This window comes from Heloderma suspectum, chromosome 2, assembly GCF_057233095.1.
Source record: "Heloderma suspectum isolate Gila_16-S chromosome 2, 16-S_ref, whole genome shotgun sequence".
In the NCBI taxonomy this organism is placed as follows: domain Eukaryota; kingdom Metazoa; phylum Chordata; class Lepidosauria; order Squamata; family Helodermatidae; genus Heloderma; species Heloderma suspectum.
This window is the reverse complement of record NC_139459.1, coordinates 274982122-274999423: the sequence shown is the minus strand read 5'-3', so window position 1 is coordinate 274999423 and position 17302 is coordinate 274982122. Positions and strand designations below refer to the sequence as shown.

The window sequence follows — 17302 nt, the reverse complement described above, 5'->3', positions numbered from 1 at the left end:
AGGGTTGGAAGGGGCCTACAAGACCATTGAGTCCAACCCCTAAACAACCCAGAGTGTCTGGGTTTGGATATAGAGATGTGGAGGCCCAGGAAAAGCCGAAAAATTCAGGGAAAAATGTTTCTTTCTCATTTTTTCCCCCAAGGATTATTTTTGCTTCTTTTTTGCCCTTAAAAATTTTGAGAAATTGAACAAACTGAACCGTTTAGGATTATGAAATATTTTCTTTTAGAATTTAAAACAGTGTGTTTATATATTGTTACCCAGCCTTTACTTCCCTGAAATGATTTCTAAAAACTATGTAATAAGACATTTATAGAAAGACTAGAGATGTAAAATGTCAGGAAATAATGAAGCCATGGGGGAAAATGTTTTTTTTAATCCTCTCTGTAAGATTCCCAGCATAGCTATTTCTTCTATTCCTTATTACAATTATTGATCTGATGTATCTTTTACTGATATACATGTAGGAATGCCCAGTTTCCCAGCATGTGAATAGAGTCAACATATCATCATATGGAAGAAAATGTGCAGTCTTGACAATTTGGGTTTTATTCTACTGTGTTTGGGGGTTCTGGTTAGATGCTGTAGCAGTCAGTTAATGTAGTTCTAATCTTTTTCTGGAAAGGGCTGGGAAGTTTTTTTGACTTCTTTTTAAAAAAAATAATTCTTAGCGTCAAATTTTGTGCGAGATGGCAGGAGCCCAGAATATGCACTCACTTGCTTATAGGTAATCTTCTATCACTCATAAGTAAAGTTACTTGTCAGTGATGATGATGATGATGATTTACTGATTTTGACTTGCATAGGATTGCAGAAGAGATTAGTGCTGCAAGTAGTCTAGACTGCGTGAAGGCCATAATGGTCTCAGCTTAATCAGCCATAGCTTATTAAGCCAAGATGGTTACACCTGAACCAACCTTTAGTAAGTATGTGCCTTGTAGCTCTTGAACTACTTAAAAGCCTTATACCGGTTTTGAAGCTTTGCTGCCCACCATTTGGCATTTTAGCATTTCAAAATATAACATATACAGAACTTAAGTCATTTTCTTTGATAGCAGAGCGTGGTTTGTTAGGACTTCTTTGGGATGAGGAAATCAATGCAAGACATCCCAGTATGTGGTCAATGACTACCAACGAAATATAGCTCATTCTTGAGAGTGGAGTGGGTGGAGGAACTTTATAGCAAGGTGAAAAAGCTGTTATTGTAACAATTGGTTCATCTGCACTGCAGAAGGCAATGAGATCTCAAGTGTTCCTCTAGAGAGCTTTCTACCTTAGGGCAGGGTTCTGAAGTGCTCTTCAAATTTCCTGCGTGCTCATAAGTGCCACATCTAAGAGCAAGAATCCATATTGCCCGGTTCAAGGGGAAGATGAGTGCATACATTTTGCAGGTTATCAAGCAGGCAATGAACTTGAGAGACCTCAGCATCTAACATTCCGCATCTAACATTCACAAGATATCCTTTTCCCCCAGTGGTCTCACCATTGTATATGGGTATTGTTTGAGTATTTGACATGATCTTCTCTATATTGTGGGTGCATATGTGTCTATTGCTCCAACGTTTCTTTTATATCTTAGCTATACTACTGTTGCAATGTTCATAGAAAGGAATATCTGGCCTTCACAGTTGGATTTGCTTTGGTGTCTGTGGCATACTGCATATATACACGTGCACGCCCGTGCCTCTGTGCTAAAGCTATACATGCTCATAATAGGAGGGTGGAAATACTTTTCAGGATCACGCTTTTCCTAGTCCCAACACACTGTCTGGGTTCACACAACATGATAACCCACACTCAACCCATACTCAAGTTTATCGCTGAACCATGGGTTGTTGTTGAATCAAGAGTGGCTGTGTTGTCTGAACCCAGCAGTGCTAACAAACCATGGTTTGTTAACTATGAGCAACCCACAACCCAACAACAAACCATGGGTTCTCTTCATGGCTTACAAACCATCGTTTGTTGTCTGAACCCCGCTATGCTAACACAAGAGCCCACAGTTCAATGACAACCCATACTCAGCCTTGAGCATAGATTATTGCAATGTGTGAACCCAGCCTCTTTCTGCCAAAAATATTAACTCAGCAGCAACATACAGGTTCTTCCTAGATAATGATGAGATAATGACCTTAAAGGTCACCTAAAATAATTTTAAATAAATACAATGTAAAGGTTAAATTGCACAAGTCATTTGAGCTTTTTAGAGAGAATTTCAGAAGTCCGTTACAGTGTTCATGGCCATTCTCCCTGCTCCCACCCCCAATGCCAGCATTCATGGTTAACAAACCATAGGTTGTTAACAACCCAGTGGACGTATATTTGGCATTAGTGAGAGAGGACCCTGTTTGTCTACATAAGTACATGTGCAGGGCCCCCCTTGAGACCAGGAACCCTGACTGGACCAGGGTTGCTGTTCATGAGGAAGACGACACTTAATACCATCTGCACAGTTGCCAGGGACATGACCAATGGGTGCAGTCCTGCTGTCCCCCTCACGCTGCTGCTGAATATGCTTGAGCCAGTATATCCATCAAGTCACCTTCTTTCAACACATCCACCTCATATAGAGATGACTTAGTGGCTGTCCTCACTAGAAGAAAGTTTGGCGTAACATTGATTGCTACTGTTGTGTTTGTTCTATAGGTCTCTGATACCTGCAACAAGACTGTATTTTATTTTACTTTCTGAAGATACTTATATTCCACCCTCCCCCCCAAAAAAAAATCAGGGCAGCTTTACAACACATCAGAACCAAAAAATACAATCAGTGGAAAAAATTAATCAGTATAAAAATTAAAGCAGATATAGCTGTATATAAAAGCAGCATAAAATTGCTTGAAATGGGTAAGGGAAGAAGACTTGATTATGTATTTTATTATACAGTCTGCTATTTTCTGGATTGTCATGGCTACTTGTCATTTTAAGCATTTTTATTTCAAATTTCTGTCCAAAGTATAAACATTGTGTGTGTGGAAGGAGAAGCTTTTCCAGCTCAATTTATCATTAAGATAACTGTGTTTTGTTTAGTTTTTGAAGATTACCTTGGTTTTTAAATTTAGATGCATTTCTTGCAGTTGCACCTAAAACTGGAAACCTATAAAGGGAAAATATATGACATTGAGCAACAGGAGGGGATAAGTCAAGAAGACGCTAAATGATTAGGGGCGGGATGTGCTGCTTTAATTACAATCTCACTCAGATCATCTGCCTTGCATTATTCATCCTCATGCTCAGTTTTGTCATCTGTGTTGTGTGGATCATGTTCTGTATTCTATTCAGTTACAAATGGGTAGAGAGCAGCTTGACCTCAACAAAGATAGGTACTTCAGAGTTCTTAATGTTACACTTGGCTGGAGCAGTAAGCACGGCTTTGCTTTTAACATTCAGCCAGTATTCAACTGATGCCTAGAAATGAGGGGACGTGCTCTTTTTTTCTGGATGACATTGGAGGATGAGTTTGGGTACTGACACTGTATAGGCACTGCTGAATGGCACAGATCCACCAGTCCAGGAAGGGAAGACTTGCACGGTCAGCTTGCAAAAGAGCAAGTATGGGGAGCTTGGTATTCTCATGTCACTGATGACACGGACTTTGGCACATAAGGATTTGATGCCCTTGAAAGGCTTATTGTGTAATGCTTTAAGACAGCTGTAATGTGTTGCTACACGTGGTTTCTGAATGCAGTAGGGAAAAATAATTTAGAGATGAGGGAGAAGCCACGTCATCCAGTCCTTTCAAAAAGAGATTGCCCTCTAAATAAATATATCCACTCATGAGGCCTTTTACCACTTCCGTGAAATAACTTGTACGCAGCAGTCTGCATTTTAGAATGCGAACTGTTCAACATGAAAAGGGGGTGGGTTTTCCCCAATTTGTCCAGACATAATGGTCACTTGGAAACTTATCTTCCTATCCTCAGATCGGAATTTTTACAAATAATTCAAAGAGAATTTCAGCAGAACAAACCAGGATGTTACCTGATTGCTTTTAAAGTAATCTGATATAGATAGGTAGATTTCAGCATAAGGATGTGATAAGTTAAAATCTGCAGATTTTGAAGTGAACCAGTTTATGCAAGTAAGCTGTGTTTCCATATTAGGAAAGGGAACAGCCTTAGCAGTATGTATTCCCCCTCCCCCGAATTGTTTCTGTCTTCCTTTGGCATGCAAAAACAATCCCACAGAAGTGCTGGTGCATGAGGGAAAGAATCCAAAATTGGGCAATACCTTTGTTAAAAAGTAAAGGTGTCCCCAACCAGTCGTGTCCGACTCTAGGGTGCGGTGCTCATCCCCGTTTCTAAGCCGAAGAGCCAGTGCTGTCCAAAGACGCTTCCGTGGTCATGTGGCCGGCATGACTGAACACCGAGGTGCACGGAACGCTGTTACCTTTCCCGCCAAGGCGGTACCTATTTATCTACTTGCAATTTCTTGCTTTCGAACTGCTAGGTTGGCAGGAGCTGGGACTGAAGACGGGAGCTCACTCCGTCACGCGGTACTCGGGTCTCGAACTGCTGTCCTGCTGACCTTCCGGTCTGCAGTTCAGCGTCTTAACCACTAAGCCACCGCGGCCCTAATACCTTTGTTAGGACCGATCAAAATGCCACAAAATAGCATACAAGTTCTCCAGAGCCCTTTTATGAGGTTAGGTGGTGCAAAAAGCAGGGTATGGGAGAAGAAACCGAAGTCCCAAAATTAGGCCAGTTATTGTGGCCATAGGTTCTGCAGTTACAGGCTCCTTGTCATGGAGACTGCAGACTGAGGGTGCAATCCATAAGAACTCTTCATAAGACTTATAAGAACTCAGAGGCTTATGAGTCACCAATGGAGAGCAGGAGGCGCGTGGTGTGTCCCATTTTGCATTTTACCTAGACAGGTGATTTCACCCGTCTAGCAGTGGCTTCGGGGAGGGGGAGGGAAGGACGCTGAGGACGGCTGGGGATATCTCATATCTCCACGTCCCCAGTCTCCTCCCCTCCCTGGCCCCCTTTTACCCAGGAATGTTCCCGTTTCACCCCCTATGAGCTTGTAGCAGCAGCCAACACCGTTCTTTCTGCACTGACTGTGAGGGGGCAAGGGAGGGGGCGGGGAGCGTGGTTTCCTGGCTCCGAGCTTGGAGCCCTGTCTCTGAGTTCGGAGCCAGGAAACAAAAATATCCTGTGTCCCCCAGGCAGTCTAGGGGCATAGGATCGCTCTCTAAATGAATCGGTATACACGGAACATTAAAAGGGCCTTGTAGCAATTCTTATTGTCAGAATGGGTTGCAATCTTATAAATACAGTAGAAGTCAAATACCTTCTAATTTTTTTTCTTCTTACGTTTGTGCATGTAAACAACCCCACCACCTGTTAACTAGCTTCATAATATATGTCACTTGCTCAGATATGAGAACTGTGGAGACTCTGTGGAGTTATTGGACCTAGATGTTTCTGGGAAAACATCCTTAGGATTGCCCTGTTATGCTGGGTATATACACAGCACATTGTAAGGACTCTAAAGTGTAATATGTAGGGAAGCCCCTAGAATCGCTGCCTTGGATTTATATTTTTGTTTTGGTCCTCACATATTTTCACAAAATATGCTGCATGCTACAAAAGCTATTTTGCTTTTGTTAAAAGTAGGTTGACTAACTGAACAATGCCTTTGTAGCAACTGTGCTCAGTTTTATAGACACAGCTTTGAAAATGTTGGATTAAACAATTGTGCACAGTTTAAAAAAAGATCCCTAATTAGAACTTTGTTGTTGGTTAGCTCGTCATTGCTGTTGGGGAAGGACAATGCATTTAATCAAAATTACAGATTTATTATTTGTTTCAAGATGTTTCAGGCTATATTCTAGATGTGAGTTTTCAGGGGGAGGGGGAAGCAGAGCTATATACAGATACAGTGTGTGTGCTTTTAAAGTGAAAGGGTTTTGCTATTCATTCTGTGTCATATCCAGGTCAGCTTGTGGTATGCACCCTTTGCTCCTGTGTCATGAAAACCAAACAGATCTGGCTCTTCTCTGCTCACATGCTCCCTCTGCTGGCACGGCTTTGCCTGGTCCCTCTGGAAACAATAGTTATCATCAACAAATTTGCAATGATTTTCACTGGCTTGGAAGTGCTCTACTTTTTGGCATCCAATCTTCTGGTACCATACAATCTGGCAAAGTCTGCATATAGAGAACTTGTCCAGGTAAGGTGTCTGATGAAAGTAGTAACTGATATTATTGATAACGTCTTAGCATGTTTTCATAAAATTATTAGCAAATTATCTACCCCTCCAGCATTCAGGTTTTGAATATAAGTCAATATTGCCTGTAACTCTTTAGATAAGAATGTATAAGAAGAAACCCCAGCAATGTTTCCTGAGGTGATACTCTGGAAATTTTAGAAAAACCTGAAGATAAATTGTTGAGAAATATACGTTCTCTGGACCTGAACAATGAAAGAAGTTTTAGAGCAGGAATGATCATCCTCAGGTTGCTGGTTTCTGCACACCTGAGAAGACAGAACTTTTGCACCTTTAAATCAGCTGACATAGTCAGCGAGCTGGGGCAGGTGACAGTATATAGCTGCTGCTCCAGGGTAGTACCTCACGACTCACCTCAGGAGGTTTGTCAGCTGATTTAAAGGCAAAATGGTTCTCCTGGTTGGCATTCTGGCAGCTCCTGTGCCCTTCAGTGTACAGAATTAGAAACTGTGGTGTGCTGGATCCTGATTCTAATTAAATCCAGGAAAACCTGTTCTAATTTTTCAGTGAACATATTCCTAATTATGAAGGGAAAGGTAGTTGGCCATAAGAAAAAATCCATATTAGTTTAATACAAGCTAATACGAGTTTTGTAATTACCCCTATCTAAGTTAATGGGGAGAGCAACCCTATGTCCCCTAGACAGCATCTGGGGGGATGTAGGATTGTTTGGTTTCCTGGCTCCCAGCTCGAGCCGGGAAACCATGTGCCCCGCCCCTTCCCCATCCCCCTCGAAACTGGCATGGAGAGAACTGCGCCGGCTATCTCTCCATGCTTGCACAGCGGAGCGTGGACGTAGGGAAAAGGAGGCATTCCTGGGGGCAAAAAGGTGAGGAGACTGGGGATGTGGGGCTACAAGATATCCCAAGCTTCCTTACCTCCTCCTCCCTGAAGCCTCTGCTAGATGGGAAAAATTGCCCATCTAGCTGTACTGCAGAGCAGGAAGCGTGAGGTGCCTCCTGCTCTGCACTGGATACACGCAAGGCTCTGAGCTCGGAGGCTTACGAATGTCCAGGGCAGATCAGACTGGATTGCACCCTTAATCTTGGTTTCAAAGAACTGAGGTTTTCCCATCAGTTACTCAACACTTGATGGCTTGCTGCTGAAATTATAAATGTCCTTGATGCAAGAGCATTGTGTTGGAAGTGATGTGATTGCTAAGAAAATTCTGGCTGTGTTTGATTTCGTGTTGTCAAGTGATGAAATGCAAGTGAGGGCCTGGCCCAAAATATAGTAGTCAATGACTACTATCCGCTCTGTGATTACATACAATTCTGAGCTCTCTTTTTAGCTTTATACATTGGAAGGATTCATTGTTGAATGGTGAGAAAACTGCTTTAGATTTCAGTTTTGCCTGGTCCAATGAACTAGTAGAAACCTCAATGCCATCCTGTCACCCTCACCACTTACGTTGCTTTCTCCTCTGTGAAATTTTATCTAAAAACAATGCCATATTTTGACAGCAATTGCAGTATATTAAATCCAAAGTTGGCTTGCTGTTCCTAAACATTTCTTCCTGTGTGTGTGTGTGTGTGTGTGTGTGTATGTGTGTGTGTGTAAAGAATCCTCAGGACCCAAAAATACTATGTATCCCGAATTGTGAAGTTAATGAAGCACTGAAATAGATAATTACACTGCTGCAGTCTCAAATGTAGCTACAGAATGGAATACATATAAATAACCATCAGCTTGTTAATTAACAATATGGTGTGATCTCTTTTTAATAGCAAACTTGCTATCTTGTTTTTATGCATGTGCATTTGTTGGGGGTGGGGGGAGGAGATGAAATGGGCAGGGAAAATCAAGCCTGTTTCAGTTAGCTGCCTGCCTTTGTAAAGAATGACCCATGCCAGATATCTAAAGGATAGTTAATACAAATTAAATGTTAAATATGGAAACTACTAATGCTGAAGGATGTGGCAAAAGCATAACTTAGTTTTTCATTTTAATATTATTGCATTTGCTGTTATGAGATGGCATACATTTAGTCCAGGTGTGGGCAACTTGTGGCCCTCCAGAAGTTTTGGCCTATGACTCCCATCAGCCATAGCCAGCTTAACCATTGGTGAGGGATCATGGGAGTTGTAGTCTAAAACATCTGGAGGGCCACAAGTGTCCCACCCCTATTCTAGTGAGAGAAACTTCAGTCCTCCGGCTGTGACTCCTATGGCATCCTTGGCAAAGCCCCCACATCCATGCATAACTTCCTCTCTGCTATCTTGCCTTACTTTCTGAGCTAAGCTTTTGCACTGGGAGCTGGAAAGTCCCAATTTCAATTCTCAGTGTAACCACAAACTCACTAGGGAACCTCCCTGCTTCTGCCCCTATGTGCAATATGGGGATAATAAGGGTGATAAGATAATGTATATAAAGTTGTCTGAATACTTTTAAAAAACAACAACCCTGCTATATAAATGCCAAGTGTTACTTTTTAGTTTTATTGACTTGTGTCTTCACGCCACAGGAAGACTTTTCCACATCTGGGAGGGCAAACAGGGCGCCTACAAGGCAAGGATGGTAGGAAAGGCAGTGACCTTAATAAGAAGCAGCCGAATGTGGACTTGTAAGCCTTCTAGTAGCCTGCTAAGAACAGAAACCCTAGTTATGTAGGCATGGAAGCTGCATCCAAAGGGATCATACACAGCGTATGCATACCACACACATCTTTTTCACTTTGCATAGCCATGTTGCCTCCCAACGCTTCCTCCTTTCTACACTTTCCCCTATTCCGATTATATCCTCGTCGCCCTTTTTGTGTAAGGAGCAGCATGGATCCGATGTATACTGGCAGGTTTCAACAGAGCAGTTAGGGAGTGAGTTTGTTTTATTATATTTTTTATCCTTCCCTTCCACTTAAGGGAAGCTTAAGGCAGTGTACATGGTTCTTCCCCACCTTTTTTCTTATCCTCACAACAACCCTGTGGGATAGGTTAGGTTGACGAGAATGACTGGCCCAAAGTCACCAGTGTGACTTTGTATCTGAACAGGGATTTTCACCTCAGTTTGCCTAGCCTTAAATCTAACTTTCTAGCCCAGCCTTCCCCAACCTGATGCCCTTCATAATAAAAGACAGAGGAAAGAAATGGTGGTCCAGCTAATAAATGAGGATGGCAAAATGATAACAGAGGACAAAGAAAAGGCAGAGGTGCTCAATTCCTACTCTGGCTCAGTCTTCTCCCAAAAGAGGGTCTACGACCCCCCTGGCAAAGGCGAAGTACAGGCTGAAGGGGCAGGATTGCAGCTTGAGATTGATAGGCATATGGTGAAGGATCACCTAATTACTTTGAATGAGTTCAAATCTCCAGGGCCAGATGAACTGCATCCTAGAGTAATAAAGGAACTGGCAGAAGAACTCTCAGAATCGCTGTCTATTCTCTTTGAGAAATCACGGAGGACGGTTGAAGTGCCAGATGACTGGAGGAGGGCTAATGTTGTCCCTATCTTCAAAAAGGGTAAAAAGGAGGAACCTGGGAACTACAGACCAAGTCAGTCTGACATCAATCCCTGGGAAAATTCTGGAGCAGATCATAAAGCAATCCATCTGGAAGCACCTTGAAAACAATGCAGTGATTACTCAAAGCCAACATGGATTTGTCAAAAACAAGTCCTGCCAGATGAATCTGATCTCTTTTTTTGATCAAGTAACCTCCCTTGTAGACCGTGGGAATGCTGTAGACATCATATACCTCGACTTCAGCAAAGCTTTTGACAAAGTGCCCCATGATATCCTGATGAGCAAACTAGCTCAAAGTGGGCTGGATGAAACAAGGATCCGGTGGATCCACAGTTGGCTACAGAATCGGACTCAAAGAGTGCTTATCAATGGGATCTTCTCAAACTGGGGAGAAGTAATAAGTGGGGTATCACAGGGCTCAGTCCTGGGCCCAGTGCTCTTCAACATTTTTATTAATGACTTGGAGGAGGAGGTGCAGGGAATGCTTCTCCAATTTGCTTATGACACAAAATTGGGCAGGATAGCTAATACTTTGGAAGACAGAAACAAAATTCAAAGTGATTTTGATAGACTGGAGCACTGGGCAGAAAAGAACAGAATGACATTTAATAGGGATAAATGCCAAGTTCTGCACCCAGGAAAAAGAAACCAAATGCACAGTTACAAGATGGGGGATACGTGGCTCAACAACACTACAAGCGAGAAGGATCTTGGAATTGTTGTCGATCACAAGCTGAATATGAGCCAACAATGTGATGTGGCTGCAAAAAAGGCCAATGCTCTTTTGGGCTGCATTCATAGAAGCTTCCAAATCCCGGGAAGTACTCGTTCCCCTCTACTCAGCACTGGTTAGGCCTCATCTGGAGTACTGTGTCCAGTTCTGGGCACCACATTTTAAAAAGGATGCAGACAAACTGGAGAGGGTTCAGAGGAGGGCAACAAAGATGATCGGGGACTGGAAACAAAGCTCTGTGAGGAGAGACGGAAAGAACTGGGCATGTTTAGCCTTGAGAAGAGAAGACTGAGGGAAGATATGATAGCACTCTTCAAGTACTTGAAAGGTGGTCCCAGAGAAGAAGGCCAGGATCTCTTCTCGATCATGCCAGAGTGCAGGACACGGAATAATGGGCTCAAGTGACAGGAAGCCAGATTCCGGCTGAACATCAGGAAAAACTTCCTGAGTGTCAGAGCAATACGACAATGGAACCAATTACCTGGGGAGGTGGTGGGCTCTCCCACACTGGAGGCCTTCAAGACGAGGCTGGACAGCTATCTGTCAGGGATGCCTTGACCTGGATTCCTGCATTGAGCAGGGGGTTGGACTCGATGGCCTTGTAGGCCTCTTCCAACCCTATTATTCTATGATTCAGATGTGTTGGACTATAACTCCCATTATCCCCAGCCCAGCATTATACCATGCTTGCTCTCTCTGCAGTGTTAACGTTGGATAAAATTACAATGGCTGCTGGATAAGCTGGAGCCTTCTGTGTTCTCAGCCTCCTACAATATTGCTAACCAGCTTGTATCCAGCAGCTGTACTTCTGATGATTCTATAGGAGTGTGTACCCCTGCTACTATTTCCTCTTTACTATTCTAGATTGTGACAAAAATACCCCCCCACACACACACACAAATATTTTGGGCACAGACTTTGGACCGTTTTCCCCCTACAGAAAATGTAGTTTTGGAGAAAACACATTCCGTAGCACCTCTAAAACGTATAGCCCTTGCATTGATTCATTCCATGTTTAACTTGTTTATGTTAAAATGTGCTAACGAATGTAAATGCAGTAAAATACGTTGGCTTTCTAATGCCGTCTGTGTGTGAAATCTTAATGCCCATTAAGCAATGCCACGCATCTCAGCATCTGAAAAAATGTTTAGGTGCATTGTCCTTAAGGGGCAGTGCTCACGTTGCAGTTCTGCTAACTTCCTGTGCAAACAACAGGTGGAAGTCAGTGTTATGGGAGCAGGACTCTGCATAGCGGGACTGTCTCCCTCTCTATTCCCCTCTAAAGCCCTGTGTGCCCCCCATAAACCTGTTCCAGAGGATCTCCCGACCCTCCTGGGCATGCGGTCAAAAGCATGCGGTGAGGGCGGAGAGGAAACTGTCACCCTCCTGATTCCACTGGTGGAAGCTGTTTCGTCAGCAGGAAAACTACACTGGATTTCATCCAGTGGCATTAAGTTCTTGGGGATATCGGAACAATCTGGAAGATATTTACAACCTGCTGTTTGGATAATAGAAATGCTAATAAAAAATAAACTGTGGTTAAGAATAGCAGTGTGTAATGTAGGCTAGGGAGACTGGAATGGTGTTATAAGAGGACATAATTGCCACTAAGTTAATTCCCCCCCCTCCGAATTGCTTCTCAGACAATCTGCCTGCAATCAGAATATAATTATAGCTCCGAATTGGCTTTGTGTTAAGATTCTAATCTACTGTAATTTAGGGTTAGGGATTAACAATTTTTACTAATAACATGTTGTAATCAGAACCTTATTTCTCCTGAAATAGGAATATATATATATTGGTCAAAATTAAACAGGCTTTATGCTAAAATAAAATCCAAAACACGTCACCAAAGTCAAAGCTAGTTATCATATAGTTTCCAGGCCAGCACTTGTCACAGATTGCCCAAAGTTGGCTTAACAATGGTTTTCTAAGTTTGTATTCCAGTTGCTCTCACTTATATGAGTCGTTGCCTTTGCTCAGCTTGAATTCAGCATAAATCAATATTTGGCTCGTAAGTTTCTTTCTGGGACTCGGAAGTGACATTGTTATCGATAAGGGTTTTTTATGCCAGATGAAAACGTTGTTCCACAGTAGAATTTAAACTCACACATCCTGCTTTGCAACCACATCACCAGAGGTGATGCAACCACATCACCCATCTTCCCTGGCTGTGCTCCCTCTTCCCTCCCCATTGCCTTTTCCTTGTGTGTCGTATCTTTTTTAGATTGTAAGCCTGCAGGCAGGGACTGTCTTCTCTGTTCATTGATTGTAAGCCACTCCAGGAGCCTTTTTTGGCTGAGGAGCGGGATAAAAAAAAAAAAAAATGCAATAAACAGAGCCCTGCAATTCTGAAAGCATATCCCTGAGGTGAAGGGTATAGGCAGAACTGACTGCATACCCCACCCCGTTCCAGGTGCAAGCTAGTTTCTGGCTGTCCTTTCTAGTGAGCTTTCCCCTATTGTTTTCCATTTGCTGATGGCAGTGCGTACTTATCTGTCCCTCCATCTGGGAAGCAGCCCTACGGAAGTTGCAAATGCCTTACAGTACAGTCTGTTTAAAACCTTCCAGAGCAGAAGTAACAAGTGGATTTACAAAGTACGTGTCTGTTTCCCAGAACTAGCTGAAGAGTGCCAGCTTTAGAAAGAGCCCTTGAGAAGATGCAGTTGAGTTATTCTGTAACTTCCAGTGTTACCTCTAAAGTAGGTCTTAAACTTTTTTTAAAGCCCTCCCCCAAAACCACTGCGCCACCATTCGGTTGAATACTTTTCTGCTTCTCTTAGATGTTCATAAATGCTAGAACCACAGTTCCCCAAAGAACTCTCAAAATGCCAGTCAGACCATTCTGCCCTCAGCATTGCCTTGACTGAACCACAAGCCACAGAAGCTTTCGTGAAAATCTAATTGCTACCATTTTCCTTAGTCGTTTTAGATAACATTTGGATCTCCCCTTGCTTTCCCACCCCATATTGCTCCATACTCATCCACTACTACTCAGAGAGCATTGCAGAGTTCAAAGGTGTTGGGATCTTCCCTTCCCTCAATGGTAGATGTGCCACAGGACCATGACCTAACGCAGGCTGTCTGCTGCAGCGAGGCGAGAATTGCTTATTATTATTTAGGCGTCAGTAAAGTGCCAAGTCACCATGGTGTGTCTTAACTATAAAAAAAGACTACCATGTGTGTGTGCACACTGTTATCTGCACCATTAATTAAACACTAGCAGTAAAAAAGAAAAAGGAGGAGGAAGTGGTGACTCAGAATTATGACACTTGCTTTTTTTAATGTTTGTAAGTGATTTGTCAGCAAGAATGTATAAAAATAGTAGGCGTTTGTCAGTTTGTTTTTAGATTTTGATATATCGTCAGAGTTCTGCCACCACTAATCCTTCTGAGTTAAGGATGCATTAAATATTTACTTCTGCTGATCCTTAGATTTTGAAAAGAAACAAACATCATCTTCTCTTTCTTTGGCTCGTCCAGGTGGTTGAAGTGTATGGCCTTCTGGCCCTGGGAATGTCTCTTTGGAACCAGCTGGTGGTCCCTGTTCTCTTCATGGTCTTCTGGCTTGTACTGTTTACTCTTCAGATCTACTCTTACTTCAGTACACGGGACCAGCCAGCCTCGAGGGAGAGGCTTCTCTTTCTCTTTCTAACAAGGTAATTAACTAAAACCTGTAGCTGCCACTTGCTAATCTGTTGTTCAAAGTCATGACAAAACTTGCTTTCTACAAATGGGGAGGAAAAGCTGCTCCCGGCAGGTTAGCGCATGCGCCAGGTCACACATGCCCCACCGGAGAAATGCTGTGATAAGGCTCACCTCATGAGCAGTGAAACACACACCGTTGGGCATGTGTAGGAACTGGGAGCTGTTGTTTCTGTTTACCTTTTCTCTGTGGTGAAGTGATTTGGGGGCTGCATTAGAACAAAATCTCAGAGAAAGCTTTTGGGTAGCTTTGGTAGCCAAAATTACCAAAAGTGAATGACTGAGGACTTTTTTTTTATTGAGCCAGAACAATCCTTGAATCATGGATTCACTTTTTTTCCAGGGAAATTGTTGATTCTCTTCCTCCCTAGCATTGAGATTCCTCAGGGTCTGTTACAGTCCTGAGTCCTAAGACCTCTCTGAAAAATGTGTTGTGCCCAAGCAGTTAGAAAACCACTCTTCCTGATTAGACAATTAATCATTTTTTAGAGTTGTCTTCAAAACTCTCAGCACAGTCAAATAGAGAGTTTCAGTGTACAACATAGTAATAAGTAGTTGAATTAGACTTGAACTGATTCATACCACTGGATTTCCTCCAAGGATCATATGGAGTTTGCGTTCATCTGCAGTAATGCAGAACCAGAAATAAATATAAACCAATGAATGGGTTTACAGGGTCACACATCAAAAGGGACTCGAACCACATGTGACAACATAGTTTCTGTTTTTACAATCATGTTAGGCTTGTACAAGCCCATCTTTGGCCTCATGCATATCAGTAATTAGGTAAAGATCCAGTAATGGTGTATAGAAAACACCCTGTGAACCAGAAATAAAAACTTAACTAGGTATTCCATTTATGTTTGGTGCCCCACCACTATTAGCTATTTATTTCTAATATTTTGGCCAACTGGGAACTGATCTAGCAAACCCATTTGCTTCTTTATCGACAATTTTGAATTGAAATGTTAATGACCCAGTTCACATGATCACCGCTGCCAACTGTGGTGTGTGCCAGGTGGTTTTTGAATATTCAAGCTGCGGCTTGTGGTGTCATGTGAACTTGGGCAGTAGGGTTTATGCAAGGCTTAAACAACCCTTGTATAGCCCTAGAACAGGCCACAACCCTCACCACCCAGGTTCAGATGACACAACAAGCTGTGGCTTGAATATTCAGAATGGCTGCGTGCACGTACCAGCACGTGCCGCAGCCTACCGTGTCTTAAATAAATGATGGTGGGCTGCTTAGTTGTGAAAACCAGTCCAGTGGCTATGTTCACACATAACGCTAAGCCATAGTTGATGTTAAACATGGTTTGTTGCTTTGGTCATGAATTGTCTTGTTTTCCCTATTTCTGGTTTGTTTCTTTCTCACCCATTTTGCCAGCCTTCAGAGCAGCTTTATTTGGAAGTTGCTTTTGCTCTGTTTCCCACCTCTGTTTCAGCAGCACAAATAAGCCATCACGACAAGCCATAGTTTAAACAATCCAGACTTCATAAGCCACCAACAAACCATGGCTTCTGTTTACAGTTTATAGCTAGTTAACAAACCATAGTTTGTGTGAACCCATCCCTGCAAACAGCGACACGCTGCAGCTCGTTGTGGGTTATTTAACCCACAGTGAGCCATGGCACCAAGTCGCATATCACACCCCCATTCAGGGGTTGTCGTGTGAACCCAGTGAGGATGGGTTATGCGAGGGTTAAACAGCCATTGCATAACCCTAAAATAGACCATGGGTTATGTTGTTTAACCATTGCATAACCTCCTCTGTCCAGGTTCACACAACACAACAACCCATGGTTGGGGGTTGAATATTCAGGATGGCGCCTGCAGGTGCCACAGCTTGTCATGGCTTAAATAAGCCATGACGAGCCATGGCATGTTGTGTGAACCCAGTCATTGACAATCCAGATTTCAGCAAACCACACCATGGCTTACCATTATGTCTGAACCAAGCCAATGAGTTAAACTGGAAGCATTCATGTTTTTGGTCACTGAACAGTGATTTCTCATTTAATTCAAGTAGAGCAGCACTCCAAGTTGGTGCTGTCTTTTAATACATACCGATAGAGTCCAAAATACCTCCATCTGATAGAGATTGCTGCATAGTGTGTGCGCACATGCATGTTTAAGGCGCATTCTGAGTATACACACTTTTGTTTTGGATTTCTATGCTAAATCTACAGATCGTAAGCCTCATGAGGATAGAGTGCTCACAAACCTATTCTGTGTCTCTAGCTACATAGTGTAGCTGTTCAAAGCTCTAATTTGGCTATATTTTCTCCGTCCTAGTATTGCAGAATGCTGCAGCACTCCCTATTCCCTTCTGGGCTTGGTGTTTACAGTCTCCTTCGTTGCACTTGGAGTTCTAACCCTCTGCAAGTTTTACTTGCAAGGCTATCGAGCATTCATGAATGACCCAGCTATGAATAGGTAAGTGTACCACTCACTGATGATGTGTTATCTTTTGAGAGTTTAAGCCATGTTGGTTAGGCCGAAGCAGAGGTTTTGCATTGCATAGTTTTAAAAGCATACATTACATAGTCTTTTTCAAAACACCCACACAAAACGTTTTCTCATCCCACTGTTTCAAGATCTGACACTGAAATAAGGCTCTCTTAAATCTCTTTAGTTATTCCTTTTTTAAAGAGAAATGCTGCTTAGGTCCTTTGCAACGCATTCTTGTACATTCTTGAATTCAATGTACAACGTGCCACTCCAGCTTTCCAAGTGTGTCTTATTTATTCCTCTTTCTTTCCTTCCATCTCTTAGGATTCCATTGGTTTGTTTATCTTCCTATATTCAATTCTTGCTGGTTGCAATTGCATATCTGGTGGTCATTTCTCTACCAAGCTTCCATTGCTTCTCCTGTTCTCTTCTCCTGCGCCTTTTACACGTGTTGCTCCCTGATGGAACACCCTCTCCTTTTGAGAACGCTCTTAAAAACTGCTTCCTTGAAGCCTTCCTGTAACATCTCTTATCTTGGTCTCATTTCCTAACATGGTATCTTTGTTACATTTAGGTGGATGTGCATCTGTGTGTGCTTGCCACCTTGATGTGTAGTCCTAGTCAGTTTCCCTTGCCTCATATCTCTAGTTTCTTAGTGCCATAAAGCACCAGGCACATTGTGATAGCATTGTAATAAGTGGTAACCTAGGTTAAAATCCAACTGA

The 17302-nt window shown here is 42.6% G+C and overlaps 1 protein-coding gene across 2 annotated transcripts in view; it reads left to right on the top strand.

The window, feature by feature from the left end:
• Positions 1-17302, top strand: part of RNF145 (ring finger protein 145) — a 101925-nt gene that overhangs the window by 67915 nt on the left and 16708 nt on the right. For both annotated transcript variants that reach the window (XM_084839271.1, XM_084839273.1), the window contains exons 5-7: positions 5942-6177; positions 13904-14079; positions 16422-16562. In XM_084839271.1, the coding sequence (XP_084695397.1) occupies positions 5942-6177; positions 13904-14079; positions 16422-16562 (553 nt within the window). The remainder of the gene's footprint in view (positions 1-5941; positions 6178-13903; positions 14080-16421; positions 16563-17302) is intronic.